This window comes from Branchiostoma lanceolatum, chromosome 4 (assembly GCF_035083965.1).
Source record: "Branchiostoma lanceolatum isolate klBraLanc5 chromosome 4, klBraLanc5.hap2, whole genome shotgun sequence".
NCBI lineage: Eukaryota > Metazoa > Chordata > Leptocardii > Amphioxiformes > Branchiostomatidae > Branchiostoma > Branchiostoma lanceolatum.
The window spans coordinates 21,252,620-21,267,282 of NC_089725.1; the positions used below are offsets into that span (position 1 = coordinate 21,252,620).

At 38.3% G+C, this 14,663-nt stretch overlaps 1 protein-coding gene across 6 annotated transcripts; it reads right to left on the reverse strand.

The window, feature by feature from the left end:
* Positions 1-140: 140 nt before the first annotated feature.
* On the reverse strand, positions 141-14,427 carry LOC136433293 (sorting nexin-6-like). Of its 6 annotated transcripts, XM_066425341.1 has the most exons (18): positions 14,300-14,427; positions 14,162-14,209; positions 13,423-13,443; positions 12,614-12,718; positions 8,790-8,900; positions 8,487-8,608; positions 8,002-8,125; positions 7,441-7,536; positions 7,170-7,275; positions 6,262-6,337; positions 5,697-5,741; positions 5,281-5,320; positions 4,997-5,083; positions 4,727-4,822; positions 3,134-3,145; positions 2,698-2,761; positions 2,155-2,240; positions 141-1,967 (listed from the first exon to the last, which is right to left on the reverse strand). In XM_066425341.1, the coding sequence occupies exons 1-18, from the start codon at positions 14,303-14,305 to the stop codon at positions 1,890-1,892; spliced, it is 1,323 nt and encodes a 440-aa protein (XP_066281438.1). In that variant the 5' UTR covers positions 14,306-14,427; the 3' UTR covers positions 141-1,889. The 6 variants fall into 6 exon arrangements, with proteins under 6 accessions (XP_066281438.1, XP_066281441.1, XP_066281440.1 ...); XM_066425344.1 differs by lacking the exon at positions 5,697-5,741; XM_066425343.1 differs by lacking the exon at positions 13,423-13,443 and having other exon boundaries at positions 14,300-14,426.
* Positions 14,428-14,663: the final 236 nt, after the last annotated feature.

The following is a 14,663-nucleotide window of genomic DNA, read 5'->3' on the forward strand; positions in this document are numbered from 1 at the left end:
CATATTAACAATAGTTAACAGCTCCCCATAAGTATCAGAGGGTGCAAAGTCGTACACTTGGAACCAAAAAATTCTACATATATTATACAATTTATGATTGATCAAACACATCAAAAGAGAATGAGACGAGGATACAAAGATTGGGTACTATTTTTTTAATGTGGATACAAGTTTTTCCCATGTAGTGTAGCTATGAAGTACACATGAGGCAAAAAAGCCAACAACTAGGTCAAACTGTGATTGGTATAAGGATAGCATAGCAGATTAACTGGTCCATGACAAGGGACTATTACAATGCATTCTCTTTACAAACATTCTTGCTGAAATCAAGTTATGTCAAGTTAAAAGTTTACATATTCCAGAAGATGCTACATGCCTGCTCTGGTATTGACAAAACACATTTTCAGCAATGTGATGGCTGCAAAATGTTCATGCCTAGTGATATCCCTTGTGTTAATAAGTGAGTCTTTCACAGTGAAACTGAAATCATTGCAGTAAGATGCAGACTTCTACAATTTTTTTAAAAACAAATAATGGACACCTGGTAAGTAGAGGCAATTGCGATACTCTCAATACTGTTGTAATATGTTGAGGGCTGCTCCAGTTGCCATGTTAAAGAGGAAGTAACATGTACATGCCTGTGCATTGTGCTTGTCAATCACCCAACCCAATACAAAAAGTTCCCTTCAACACCTTGTGGTGATCGAGTGAGAAGTCTGTGCACCACACTGGCTACACTACACACCTAGAACTGGGCAGTAGAATATCTCTTGCAGAAGGAATGATACATGTCTGGACACAAAATCATAGTTTTAGTCAACTCTTCAATCAATCATAATTAGGCCACACCAATCTAATTTGTTGGTTCTTGGATATTTTCCAAAAAAAGCAATGGTGAAAAAGATTTTTGCAAAACATCTAGCTAGATCTGAGGTGAAGATTGGGGATTACATAACATAGATAATAATAGCATTAATCATGTTTGCAGCTTTAAAAATTCTATGACAGGCACCCAACTCATCTTGGTACTACCATTGTACAGTAGATGCATCTGAAAATGATGAAAAGTAGTTTGTACTTATGTCATTCGTGAAAAAAAGAAACCCTGAAGATAAAAACATTGGCAGACAAAAACTAAATAACAACAGTACACTTCTATACTCATAGTTTTCCCATATTTCTTTTTAAACAGAACAAAGATCAGCAAAATAAGTATTTACAAGAGGCTGAAGGTGGATTCCGATATGTTATGGACCAGGTGGCACCTTTGTATAAAAAAACAAATAGTCATTATTGTGCAGTTTGCTGCAGCATCCCTGTATCTGCTTGAAGGCAACTAACATAATTTATGTGATATTCCTTCATTGTAGGCTTTTACATTTTTTAAAGTAGAACTAAATGTTGTGTAATATATGAACTGATATGGACTAATACCTTTGATTAATGAAAAAGTTAACTGCATTGATGAAATGTAACCACATTGTAAGAACATTTAATGGTTGTAAATTAGTGAGTGAAACTGGAGGTCTGGTGTAATTTTTTTTTCAAATTGGGAAAAATAGGAGTGGGCGATTCAAAGAACCAACAAATTGAGATGGTGTGGCCTTAGCTTCAAATTTGATAATTACATTTTAATCATTATCATCATACTACAACTTGAAGAAAGCAGGCTACCAAAAAGTCCAATTACCTATCTTCATAAAGATCAAAATAATAGGATGTTACACAAATGCGACACATTCCCATATGTCTGTTAAAGCATCTCATCTCACAATAGCTCAATTATAAAATATTCATTAGGAATGTACTTGCTAAGCTCTGTACAAAATCATCCTACCCCTTTGTGACTACATGCCAGGGGATATACTGCAATTTAAGGAGGGGTTTTCTCACTGGGGCTGGGCTTTTGCCCCCCTCCCTTCCTCCTTCAGCTGTGCTATGCAGTTTCTGTAGAGTTGGTTCAATGCCTGTGAGGGAAATAAGAATCATGCTTAAAAAAGCAGGCTTCAGGCTGATTTGAGCTGCTGATGAATAAACAAAGGTTCAAACAAACAAATGCAGTTTGTGTTTAAATTCTGTTGCAGCAAGCATATATGAGAATTCAAAGCAGTGAAGCTTATCAAAGTTCTTAGTACGTAGTATCAAGCCCATTACCTTTGCATGCTTGATCTCTAGTTCTGCAAGCTCCACCAGATTCTTGCGGAAAGCTCCAACTCTCCTCTTCTTAAAGTCCTGCAGCTCTGTGTTGTGAAACATAATCAATAGGTTTAAGTGTGAGGAGATAAACTGTTCTACAACTAAACAATTATTCAGTTGTCTAACCCAATCACTGTGGACACGTGACTTTCTGTATGTGTGACGTCAGCAATAGGTCGAATGTTGTCAAAAGCCGCTATCACCGCCCCGACTGAGAGAAGGTTGGTACGCTCTCCTGTACATGAAATTTTACGCTAATAGGATTACCTACTAAAGTTGCCACAAATGTATGTAAAAGTACAAAGATGTCATGACTAACTATCATGCTTAATGTGTTACTTATCATGTCTTCCTTGGAAGTATCCTCTACTGCATTTTCTGATCTGGTTCTCATTGTTTGAACCAACTAATGATTGGCATCGGATCGACTTTGGTAATGGAGCATAAACATGACAAATGCTGTTTCCTTACTCAAGCGGTGGTAACTACAAGCTGACCCACCTGATTTTGCCAGTTCAGAAAGGTGCTCGTACTTCTCACACGCACGTTGCTGTGCTTGTTCAGCCTAAGGCAATGCAAAAGACAGGTGTCAATTTCCATTAGTCCATTTCATACAATTTACAATTACAAGAACATGAAAAATGGAGATTATACACTTTTTCATTTAACCTTACGATCTTTGATAAACAAAAGTTTAAGTTTTGCTGAATGCACGTTGATAACAAGAAGCCATGCAACCAAGTTATGGCTGAACATTCATAAAGTGAAATGGTTAGGACTTTGATGGCAATTGGGAAATTCTTCTGCCTACATCAGCGGCAACAGAAGAGAGGGGGGTCCTGTGAGGAGGGGTGACAAGTTAGCAACAGGCAAGCAGATGGAACAGGCAGTACATATGGGGGGGGGGGAGCCATGCAAGTAGAGAAAGAGGACTTACAACAGCAACCTCCTGTGGAAAGGTTGGAAGGTAAAGGGTAAAGATTGGTACAGGTTCGATCAGCACTAGAAACTATCAAATAAACAGAAACATTGGCCAAGTATCTTTTAATAGTGTTCAACATTTTCTTGATGGATTGATTGTTTCCTACAACAAGAATCCTATATTGTACATGACATTTTGAAAATGAATACAGAAAAAGCTTTTGGTTATCAATCTCAGGGATCAGAAGGTTGCTTCATTATGGTATATGCAGCCACAAAGTCCAAACTTAGTAAGCACAAACGCTTAAATACAGTAACAATGATGAAGCAAAATATTGGCCTGGACATTAGTCAAGCACTTGCGGGAGGGTAGCCCTGACATCAAACATACTGCATCTGCGGCCAAATTAACACATGAATCTGGTGCCTATGTTTAGAATTACACCCATTTCCAGATTTCACATACACGTATCAATGTGTGATCCCACTCACAGCCACCCCTATATCAACTCACATTCCCATATTGTATGTTAAAAAAGATGTAAAAAAAAAGGCATTAAATAGCCAATGAAACTTTAACATTAAGTGCTTGACATGCACATCATGATGTTATATATGGATGTCAAGGCAAGGGGTTAATGTTTAGTTTGCCTAAAGTGCTTAAAATTATTCAGCTGTAGAAAACAGAGATTCTATGAAATGGTATTAGTGTGCAATATGCATACATTTTGTGTACTGATGATTTGATGTGAAGCTTCAAAGCTGTAGGCATGAAATTACTTGATTGCTGAGTTAGCATTACATGGGGTGAGTAGCAGACATGCGTTGGAGTAGGTTGCTGAAGAACACACACTCTTATAGACATCACTTGAGTGCCTTGAGCATCAATATAAAAGGCGTAATAATGAGCTTCATGAGTACTGCAGTAGGTGACATGAACGATGGCTCAGCATATAGTCTTTCTTTGCCTTTGTTTCAACTTATAAAAGACTATTCAGCAGTAGAGCTGTGTACCTAAAAAAATTTTAGGTACAGGTACAGGTACACGGGTTAAGGTACAGGTCCGGACCTGAACCTGTACCTAAACTACTTGTTTGGACAATGCTAGATTTTCAATAAGGACAAAAGCATGTTTGAACTGGTAAAAACATAATATTTGATTCTGCTAGGTATTATCTTTATGAAAACACAGATGAAAATTTGACTCCAGTCATGCAAATGTGTTTTCTGTGCTTTAGAGTGGCTTTAGAGCACTGCCACGGTAATTTCATAGTAATTTTATCTGTCAAAGTGGCCATCCCCTGAGTCAGGTCCAGTACCCGATACAGCAGGGTCAGGTATTTTGGACCTGTACCTAATTGATTGTACCCGGTACTGTATCGGTACAGTGTACCGGTACACAGCTCTATTCAGCAGTGTTAAAAGAGTAAAAAATTTTGTACCAAACTTAAACAAGCATTTCTAGCAGAAAGGTGACATACAAAAATATGAGTAGAGGCAGTTAAATAGAAAGTGATAGATCGATGACACAATGTCAGGATTGCTCCCTCTATCAAACAGTACAACGTAACGGTGTAATGTACCTATCGTATTTCAACTGTTCACTGACCTGTTGCACATTCCTGTTCTTTGCTCTGGCTTTATCCAAGTCTTTGTTGGCATTTTCATAATCTGCAAGGGCTCTAGTCCGTCGATACAGCAGGTCCTGTCAAAAGCATATGATAAAATTATACCTGCTTGTTGGACTTTGCATGATTTCTGATTTTTGTTCTGATTTGTAACAAAATTCAACATCTTTTACATTTATGGGTACTTAAGTCTCTGATAAAAGCCTGCCCAAGGCCCACAATAATTGCAGTACATAACAGTAATGAGATACCTTTGCAGCAGATGTGTCCCTTAGGTAGTACCGAAGAGTGTCAGACAACTTCAAGTCTTCATCAGATGATACTCTGGCTTCCAGTTTCTGGGTTGAGAAAAGAAAAATTAATCTCCTTATGAGGCACAACAAAAAATGATATCTGCCTCAATCAGATGTAAGAACAAATCATAAACATTGATTGAGGTACAAACGTATACTACCATATATGAGTTTAGAGATAACCACAAAGATGCCACAATGCCTTTCTCTTTTTTTAAAAAGAATTGACAAGGTTTTCTTACCCTAGATTTCTCAAAGCACTCAGACACTTTATTGAAGACCCTGTAAAGACAAAGAGTGTCAAATCTTGAAAAATGATAAAACTCTCACTACTGCTCTATTTGATTAGTGATTTGATTGTTGCTAAGGTGCAAGTTTTAATGCTACCACTTCCCTATATTCACTACCTATCACAGCTAAAGGTCCCTAAAACCTGCATAATACACATGTATTTACCATCTACGTTTCCTATTGGTTTGCAGTATCTTGTAACACCAACTTCCAGACGGGACATTTAGCTGTGACATGACCTGATGCCCACCTACATACGTGATGTTCCAGCTAACTACTGAGGGTAGTCCCAGTTAAGACTAGCTACACACCTTAGCTGAGTTACATGTTAAAAAGCAGTATAGTGCAGATGGGGTGCAAAACTTACTTGGTTGTCTCTTTACTTGCCCCCCTGACACTGGAAGGTAGGTAACTAATACAGAATACATAAAGCGGGGAAGCTGGAGCTCTCATGACAGTCAAGGAAGTAAGATATCACACATTTGAATTTCAGCCAACAACTCCCTATCGCATACACAGATATATCACAGATTTCACAATTAAAGATAATCTTTGGGGGCCATGCCTAAACTTTCAATACGGTAACAAGGATAATAGCAATCATCTTCTGTGCAATCACTTCACATTTCGATGCAAATCACTGCATTTGTACAACGGCCAGCTTGGACACAAATACTAACATAAAGTAATTTCTTGTCAACATCAGATACATAGATATTTTGCTGACTACAGAAAGGACCACGGGAATATTACATTACTCATTATATGACAGCACGATTAACACAATTGAAAGGAACATGTTTTTTTCCTCCTCTCAAACAAGAATGTCATATCCAGAAGCCATTAAGAGAAAGGCCACACAAAACAATGGGAAACTTTATTTCTGTGTCTATGACCAACACTTAATCATGAAAGTATAAGTTGCCACTTACTTATCGAGCTCAGTGTTCTCACATGTTGCCAGGCTGCCAAGGCCCGTGGACAGTTTTATGTAACTGTCTGCCACACCTAAAGACAACGATATATTCAAATATCATCATGTTAAAGGAAAGCTACAAAAAAAATTGAAAATCCTTCTATGCTATGCTTAATATATTCCAAAGTCAAATTCTTACTTCAAGTTGTTTCACATAAGTCCGTCATAGTTCTGGGATTTTCCACAATTTGCAACTTATGCCGTGCTGACGGCTTCTCACCTGATAATTGAATTATATGACGTCAGTGTTTCAAATTTTTCACCTGATGATTGTATTATATGACGTCATTGTTCTAAAATTCAATCATCAGGTGAAAAATTTGAAACACTGATGTCATATAATTCAATTATCAGGCGAGAAGGCGTCAGCACGGCATAAGTTGCAAACTGTGGAAAATCCCAGAACTATGACGGACTTATGTGAAACAACTTGAAGTAAGAATTTGACTTTGGAATATATTACGCATCGCATAGAAGGATTTTCAATTTTTTGTGTAGCTTTCCTTTAACAGGACAGTTCACACTTGATAGGAAAAAGTCATAACAGTACACTTTCTGTCAAGTCAAAAGTTCTGAGGTGCATCCACAATCCACATTTTTTTGACAGATAATCTGTTTCATCTTCATTTTCAAACTCAAATATATTTTGTGCCTTTTTAAAAAACAATAGTAGTATGATGTGTGCAAGGTATTGACTTGTCCAAAATAACTTAGAGGCAAATGTGTTTTTTATAGGTCCTTGTCATGAACACACAGATGCTTGGGGGCAGGCACATGCCAATGTACTATTTTCTGCTTCTCAAGCATTAAAACATCACTCTTTGGCTTTAATGCAAAGCAATTTGCCAGACACAAAAATCTTACTTTTGTGCATTTTTGTCATCCTGTCAGCACACTTTGTCGACTGGGCGATCCTGTTGTGATATTCTACCAGGAAGCCTTTCTCCTGCTCAAAGAACTCATCTGCATCCTGTGATGTGGGGTAATGACACATCATCTTATTAGGACCTATATCTAAAGTATAAGGCCTACAAGACATCCATTTTAACATTTCACCTTGGGCTTAAGATAAGAGCTACCGCATGGCTTATTAAGTAGTGCCTAAATGTCTAGACTGTAGATTCCTTCAACTCACCTTCTGGTTGGCCAGCAGGACCTCATCCACGGACTGTGACATGGACTTGATGAACCAGCCCAGCTTCTCCTTCTTGTTCTTCAGACGCACGCTCAACTACCGAGTAAAACACAGCACTTCAATAATGAGACTGCAGTCATGTGAAATCAACTTCTATCCATCAACCTGTTTAACATGCTATGTCATTCCTTAATATGATATGTATTTCTACATGCACACTGACAGTGGCTAACTAATGAACTTGGTTAGAAAATGTAATCTTTTAAATTTTATTTTCAATTCATGCTTTATCATTTGAATACATGCAAAAATGATATGGATATGTTGACTCAATACTCATACCATTGAAAGTCAATAGTACTGAAAGTGATTTTATCATTATTATGGAAGTGGATTTTCTGTCCTCATGACCTGTCCTAGCCTCTGGTACTTGGTCAGCCTTGGCTGTACGTCATACCCCATGCTATGCCACAAACAAACATCTAAGTAAGCAACAGGAACCAGTGCTTGGTTCAAACAAGGAGGTTTAAAATATGTAGGTCTGAGGTGCTGGTGACTCACATCCTGGTCATACTCCAGGAAGACTCTGAAGTTGGTGTCCTTCCTGAAGGCAGGGTGAGCCGCCAAACGCTGTAGAAACACCTCATGCATTGCTACAGTCTTCTTGAAGGTGGCCAGGTATTCACTGCACAGAGAGTGAGGGAGGGAGATGACATGATTGCTTCTGTTGCTGAAGTTACATCAAATTTGCTTTCAAGTCCATAACCATAGTGATCAAGACTTTTGAAGTTGTTTTTGCCATTTAATCATTCCATAAAAGTATTCTAAAGCAGTAGCTATGTAAAGCTATAGCTATCAAATCAATCAATATACACCTTCAAATTTAAATTATACCAAATACCAACTTTGCCAAGCTACTACAATTCTAATTTTTGAGTTGATTTCCAAATCTTTTTCTAGCCATCATTCTACCCCAGCTTAGTCAATATCGTCCCTTTATCAAATTCAATTCCTTTAATTCAAGAACAGAAGGTACTCAAACTCACGCCTCCAGTTCTTGTTTCATCTTGGTGAACTCCTCCTTCGTCATGGTGCCCTCTCCCTCCCCAAGTTTCTGTAACTTCTCACGGGAGGCATCAAAGTCAGGTCTCGGTGGGGCAGGAGGGATCTGTAAAATGGAGTGTAAAGTACATATTTCCCTTTCCTTTCCAAATCCCTAAAAAACATTAGTTTTGTTTTGAAAGAAATACTAATAATTCATTCATCTACACATACACCAATCATCATTTTGGACAGTATGAGAATGCAAAAAATATGAAAAAACACAAAGCAAACAGCAAAGTACTCACAATGTATCCTCCGTACTCTTCATTTTCGACAAACCTGTCATGAAGCCAGATAAACTCTTCATGTTGCCGTACAACTGAGAATTCACTCTCTCTGAAGTCAGGCAGTGTTGTCTGCAAAAAGAAGATAAAAAGGCATTCTTCATCTGTCAGTGAGTGAATATTACAGCACGTCTTCAACCAGCCTTATCAAAACCAAGTCATTCTTGCTCTGATCCCCTTCTAATGTCTATAGCGCAATAGGGATAGGAAAGTTACTATTTCACCTAAGAACAGATCCCTGCCCTCGTGGTATTTGTGTCAGTCTAGCTGCGCTCAGCATGGTGACAAATTTCTCAGAACATATTTCTGTCGACTGCTCTTTACCAAATAAATCTGCCCTCCTTCAAATAGGCACAGCTCCCATAGACGTTTGTAAGAAACTGTATACACTTTAACTTAAGCACCCACTTTATGCAGTGCCTTTAAAAAGGTCTATCCCAGCCTGGTGCATTGTAAAGAATGTTTTAAAATTTAGTTTCCTATGAAGCTTGAATGATGATCATGTGACATACTTCTGCTTTCACTCATTCCACCATCACATAAGAAATATTCTCCATAACTCATTTAGGACAATAATGGAAAGGGTTTTGGAGGTACCATTTATGTTATTGTCCAACAGTTGGGTCTTGGATGAACACATTGCATATCTAGGATTACAATCTAGGAGTGTAACACTGTAAATGTACCTACATAATGGATATGAAAATGACAATCCGATCTTGCCCATGAGTTTTACGCAAAAAAACAGCTAGTCAAAGAAATCTGGCATCGAACTGAGCATTGGGTGGACTCCTCAATGTACCCATTTGTGTATTGACTACAGGCATGAAAACAGCCGACTTGTGATCCTGAAATACAGCCACCATTTAAAGTCCACAGTGGGTCCCCTAATATTCGTAAATAGGAGCAAATTTGGTATTTTACTGGCTTCCTCTGTGATGGAAAGGTCTCTCTTGTCATTTTTGTGTTCAACACTGCTGCTCCAGTAAATCAATTACAGACCAACCTCGGCCTTATCAAGGTCAAATTTACTAATATTGACCAGCCTATACCTTGGTTTATAGCAGGCATGATCTATAACCATGGAAAAAGAAGCAAACCATTACATCTCTCAAAAAGGCACACAAAAATACACACAACAAGATTGGCAACATAAAAAGATGTTGCCATGGCGACTGTGGTCTCTGTTAACGTTTTCGTTTTTAACCCACATGCAAATAAGGACCTCGCATAACATATCAGTCGATCATCTTCTCTACCAAAATAACACAAGTTGTCCAGTGTATGAAAATCTTGTTTTCACAAAAAAAGATATCGTACCATTTCCTCATAAATTATGCAAATGAGGCCCTCTATGCAAGATTTGTGTCTAATAGTGGCCACATTTACTTAACTTCCAATTGGTGCAAAAATGAAATCCCCATCATTTACCACTATGGATTTATAGTATTTTGTCATTAATTATGCAAATTAAGTATCAATTTGCATAATTGATATCTATCGATATTTATTTATTTCTCAGTTACATATGTCATGTGTTTGAGAGTCCTATAATAGAATGCAGCTGATTTATTAACTGTCCTCATTAATTATGCAAATCATATATTGATTTGTATAATTGGCATATGATTATGTAAATCATCACTAAAGCTATCTACACACCAAAATTATGATGATCCGTCATCCCCTTCTTGCGTTATTCTCTTTCAAATTTTGAATCAAAATCAGCTCCTGCAGTTCCAAAAAAAGTCGTTCGGGGGTCCAAATCTACAGGACATATCTTCCTAACAAAGAGCTATCCACCAGTTAGAAATCATGACTATAGCATATTCAGAAGACGAGATTTGAAAAGTGAAAGTTCCCCTGCAGTATCATAGAAAGTCGCTAGGGGGCCCAAAATCCAATCATTACAAGGTCTCCCACAGACCTACCCACCTACAAAATATGAAGACAATACATCCAGGCATTCTTGAGTTATCGTCCCATGGACTTTCACATTCCTGTACAATTCCTAGAATTCTTGCAATCTGCACACAATATAGTAAAAATTTGGCTCGCCCCTGAGGCGTCGCCAAAAATCTGCTGAAACAATGCTACCACTGTGACCACCAAACTGAAAGGAAGGTCAACCTGAACATATTCTATCTTATTTTTTCCCATACTTTTCAACCAACTAAGGATCTCTCACTGTTGTATGCTCCCTGTTTACGTTTAAAGTGTGGGAAGTGAGTTAAAAAGGAAAACAGTTCTATCAATGTCAGTTAAAAACAGCATGACTGTAAGACTGAGTTCTTCTAGCCTGCTTGTCCATAATTGAAAACATGGCACTCATAACTCAGTATTTATTTATTCATGAGAATATGACATGGCAAAATAGATACCATATCCACTTTCCCATAAAAGTGGTCCAAGAAAATGCTTGTTTTTACCCAATCAGTGTTTGAATGGACAGGGAGAGGTGGATAGGGAGAGGAGGCCCAAGAGAATCATCGGCATGACTGTGGAGGGCCGAAATCCACGAGGACGACCAAGCAGGAAGTGGATTGATAACATCAAGGAGGACCTCCACCACCTCAACCTGCACGATGCAGATCCACAGGACAGAAGCACCTGGCGAGCTGCCACCAAGCTCCCCCATCAGCATGCAAGCACGTCAAATCCCCAGATGATGGGGAAAAAGAAGACGCTAAACCGGATAGTGAGTGAGTGAGTGTGTTGTCTAAGAAGTTAGATATCTCATACTCGTACTCACAGATGATAGACAAATCAAATTTCTATCATCATTTTCAAATTTCCGTCACTTACATGTTCTAGTTTACTACCCAGTGGGCATTTGATACAGAATACCACAAAATATATCATTATTATATAAATATAATCATATACTTAAATTTCAATTAGAATCCATTAAAAACGATTCTGTTGCCAACCTGTTACCATTATTGACTCTTATATGCCTACAACTGATATAGACTTTGCAAGTGATCAGAAATTTATGGTCTGAATATTGGCAGATTAACAGCTACATCATCCAGTACATGGCTAATGTTGGCTGGTCATGAAGCAGCATCACATGGGGAAAATGGCTACAACAGCAATACTGTCAACCTAACTACCTGCCATTATATTGACCTGTTTCCCTTATTTCTAAAAATGAGCCATTTATGCCTGAGTTTACATTACATGTATCATCTTTTAAAAGTAAAAAAAAAGAATCTAAAAATATGACTCTAAGGCACAGATGTACTAATTCATTTCAAATAACATAAATTATGAAACCTCTTTTCATCCCCAACCCACACATCTGCCTTGTCTGCAATCAGGTCCACACATATCCATATCATTAACAACTTGCAGTTACATTGATTAAGTCTCACACAAACATGGAGTCATCGGACGCACTTGGATTGGAAGAAGGTTTTTAAAAACTAGTGACAGAATTTAATGTGGAATGCTTCTATATAATAATGTAGATGTTTATTTTTACCTACATTAATAACAAAAATCTTATTTGCTTAGTGATTCTTTTGTCATAATAATTTAATCTAGAGTTTATAGGTGCAGGATGGCTATAAACTGTGGTAATTCTGTGTGATAACATCTGCCCTGAATTAGTTCCCTCTAGTCCCCTCTATGAGCCATTTTGTTTGTCAGCAACATCACACATAGAATTGAGTTGTATAATCTATTTCACCTACTCACATTTACCTCCGCTCTAACTTCATTGAATTACATGAGCCATAAGCCTCTCTGTAACCAATAGAGATCCTGATAAGATCTCTTACCTTGGTGTGAACAGTAAATTTGACCCGATCCCTCTCACTCAAGGCATCTGAGATGTCAATGCTTAAGGTGTCATCTTTGGTGAGATCCACACTCTCTGTCCGTGGCTGGAAAGAAGAAAAATTATTTCAAACATGTGTCTCGATCAATGTTGCAAGATCTAATTAGATTTATTTCCACAAAAATGTGGTAAATTAGTACACACAGAAGGCGTAATCCTAAAATTTCCTTTTTTTGTCTTTATACACGCCACATTGACCTCTTTGAGTCTGACAGACATTTGAAAGGAAGTCATGAGGATGTGGCTTCCTGCATGTAAAATGTATTGATGAAAAATTGTCGGGTGAAAATATTCATTCAAGCTTTATATCAACATTTTGCGACGTAAATTACCACAATTTTCTTTTTAAAAAAGGTGAACCTTCTTCTTTACATAGAAGAAGTTACATCTGGAAGGATTGTTTGAGCTTGAGCGGTACAGACTTCTGACTTATTGTTATATGCTTTGTGAAGTTTATACAAGGCAGTTCCCATTGATTATCCCCAGTGGTACTTAACAGTTTTAAATCCAGAACAATGGAACAACCTGCAAACCTCTGTATGCAAATTTCCTCATCTACAACTTAATGCATGAAATGTACCATCACCTCATACGTCACATAACACCTTTGTCCAAGCCATGTTTGTTTATCCAGGATGGGTACCGTACATAACGTTAGATCTGTACAGAGATCATAAGACATTACATCACACTAAAGCTGAATAAAGCAAGAATATTAGATGGTAGCAAACTTCACATCAAATAGCTTACATCATATGTTGGGGTTTCACTCTTCACAGTGCAAGCAGGAAAAACAGGTGAGACAGAGAGTTATTAGACAAGGGGAGCTTGGTGCTAAACCACACAGTATACAAAGTGGTGACAGGCAACAGAGAACAGGTGACTAGCCTATACAAATAAAAGCTACTCAGGTGACATAACTCAGCAGGTGAGGTGCCAAATATATCCGAGATATTTCAAGTAAAATTTTAGTTAAACTTTGAGACTGATTAAAGGAGGGCCGAAATACTCTGAAAAGCAACCACATTGTTGGTCTCCAAAGTCCAGAACAAAGATGTTCAAGAAACAAACAACAGTGTCTTGTTGTTGTTGTTGTTGTCCTTGTTTAACGTCTATTATTTCGTTAGACATGGTCTCCAGGTGCTGTGCTGGTCGCTAGGTTTCAGTTCTTGTTGATTTCTCGCTAGGTTTTTAGCACAGGTGTCTTCGCTCATCTTCTGGCATGTACTATGAACAGGAAGTGGGGAGGGGCAACTTCCTCTCGGTGAAACAACACAGTGCAGTTATGCCATTCATCGTCTACTGAGTTCCTCCTATTGTCAACTGTTCGAATCAAATGCTGCTTTCTTTACTGAGGCTTCTTCTGTGGTCTCGGTAACGCCCCTTACACGTCCGACTCGTTGAAATGCTGGAAGTTTGCACAGGGGTGCAGGCCACGGTGGCCCTTGACCTCCCCGCTATGCTCTACGGAAAAGACGTCCTAACTTACCTTGTTATCGTCTTCAGCCAACAAGTCAGGGCTGTCATCCAGTCCGTCCTGTGTTGAGGAAAAGTAGGCGTAAGTAATTGGAAGGATTTATGACACAGAAATCGCGAAAAAATAAAGAAAAGCACGTCTCCCACCCACCATCATGGCGCCACCTCTTCCCAACTCTACTCGTCACGTGATGAAGTGTGTATGTGTTGCACACCGTCGTGCATTGTGGGAAGAAATCGACACTAGTCAAAACAGAGCCATGTGACCAGCACGGCGCTTCATAATCATCCTCCACCCACTGACCTCAAAATACAGCCACGGAGGATATGAAATTGAACGAGGAGCTTAAAGTAACAGAAACAAAACAATGCAGATTGAGAAATAAAACAACGAGCGGAAGTCAATTTTGTAAAGATTTCTCTCAATATACAAAAGGTTCCAGCTTGTTACATTCGCCAAGGTTATGTTTTCGGTTATATTTGTGAAATTGTGGGTGGCTGTGTACGTTGCCAGC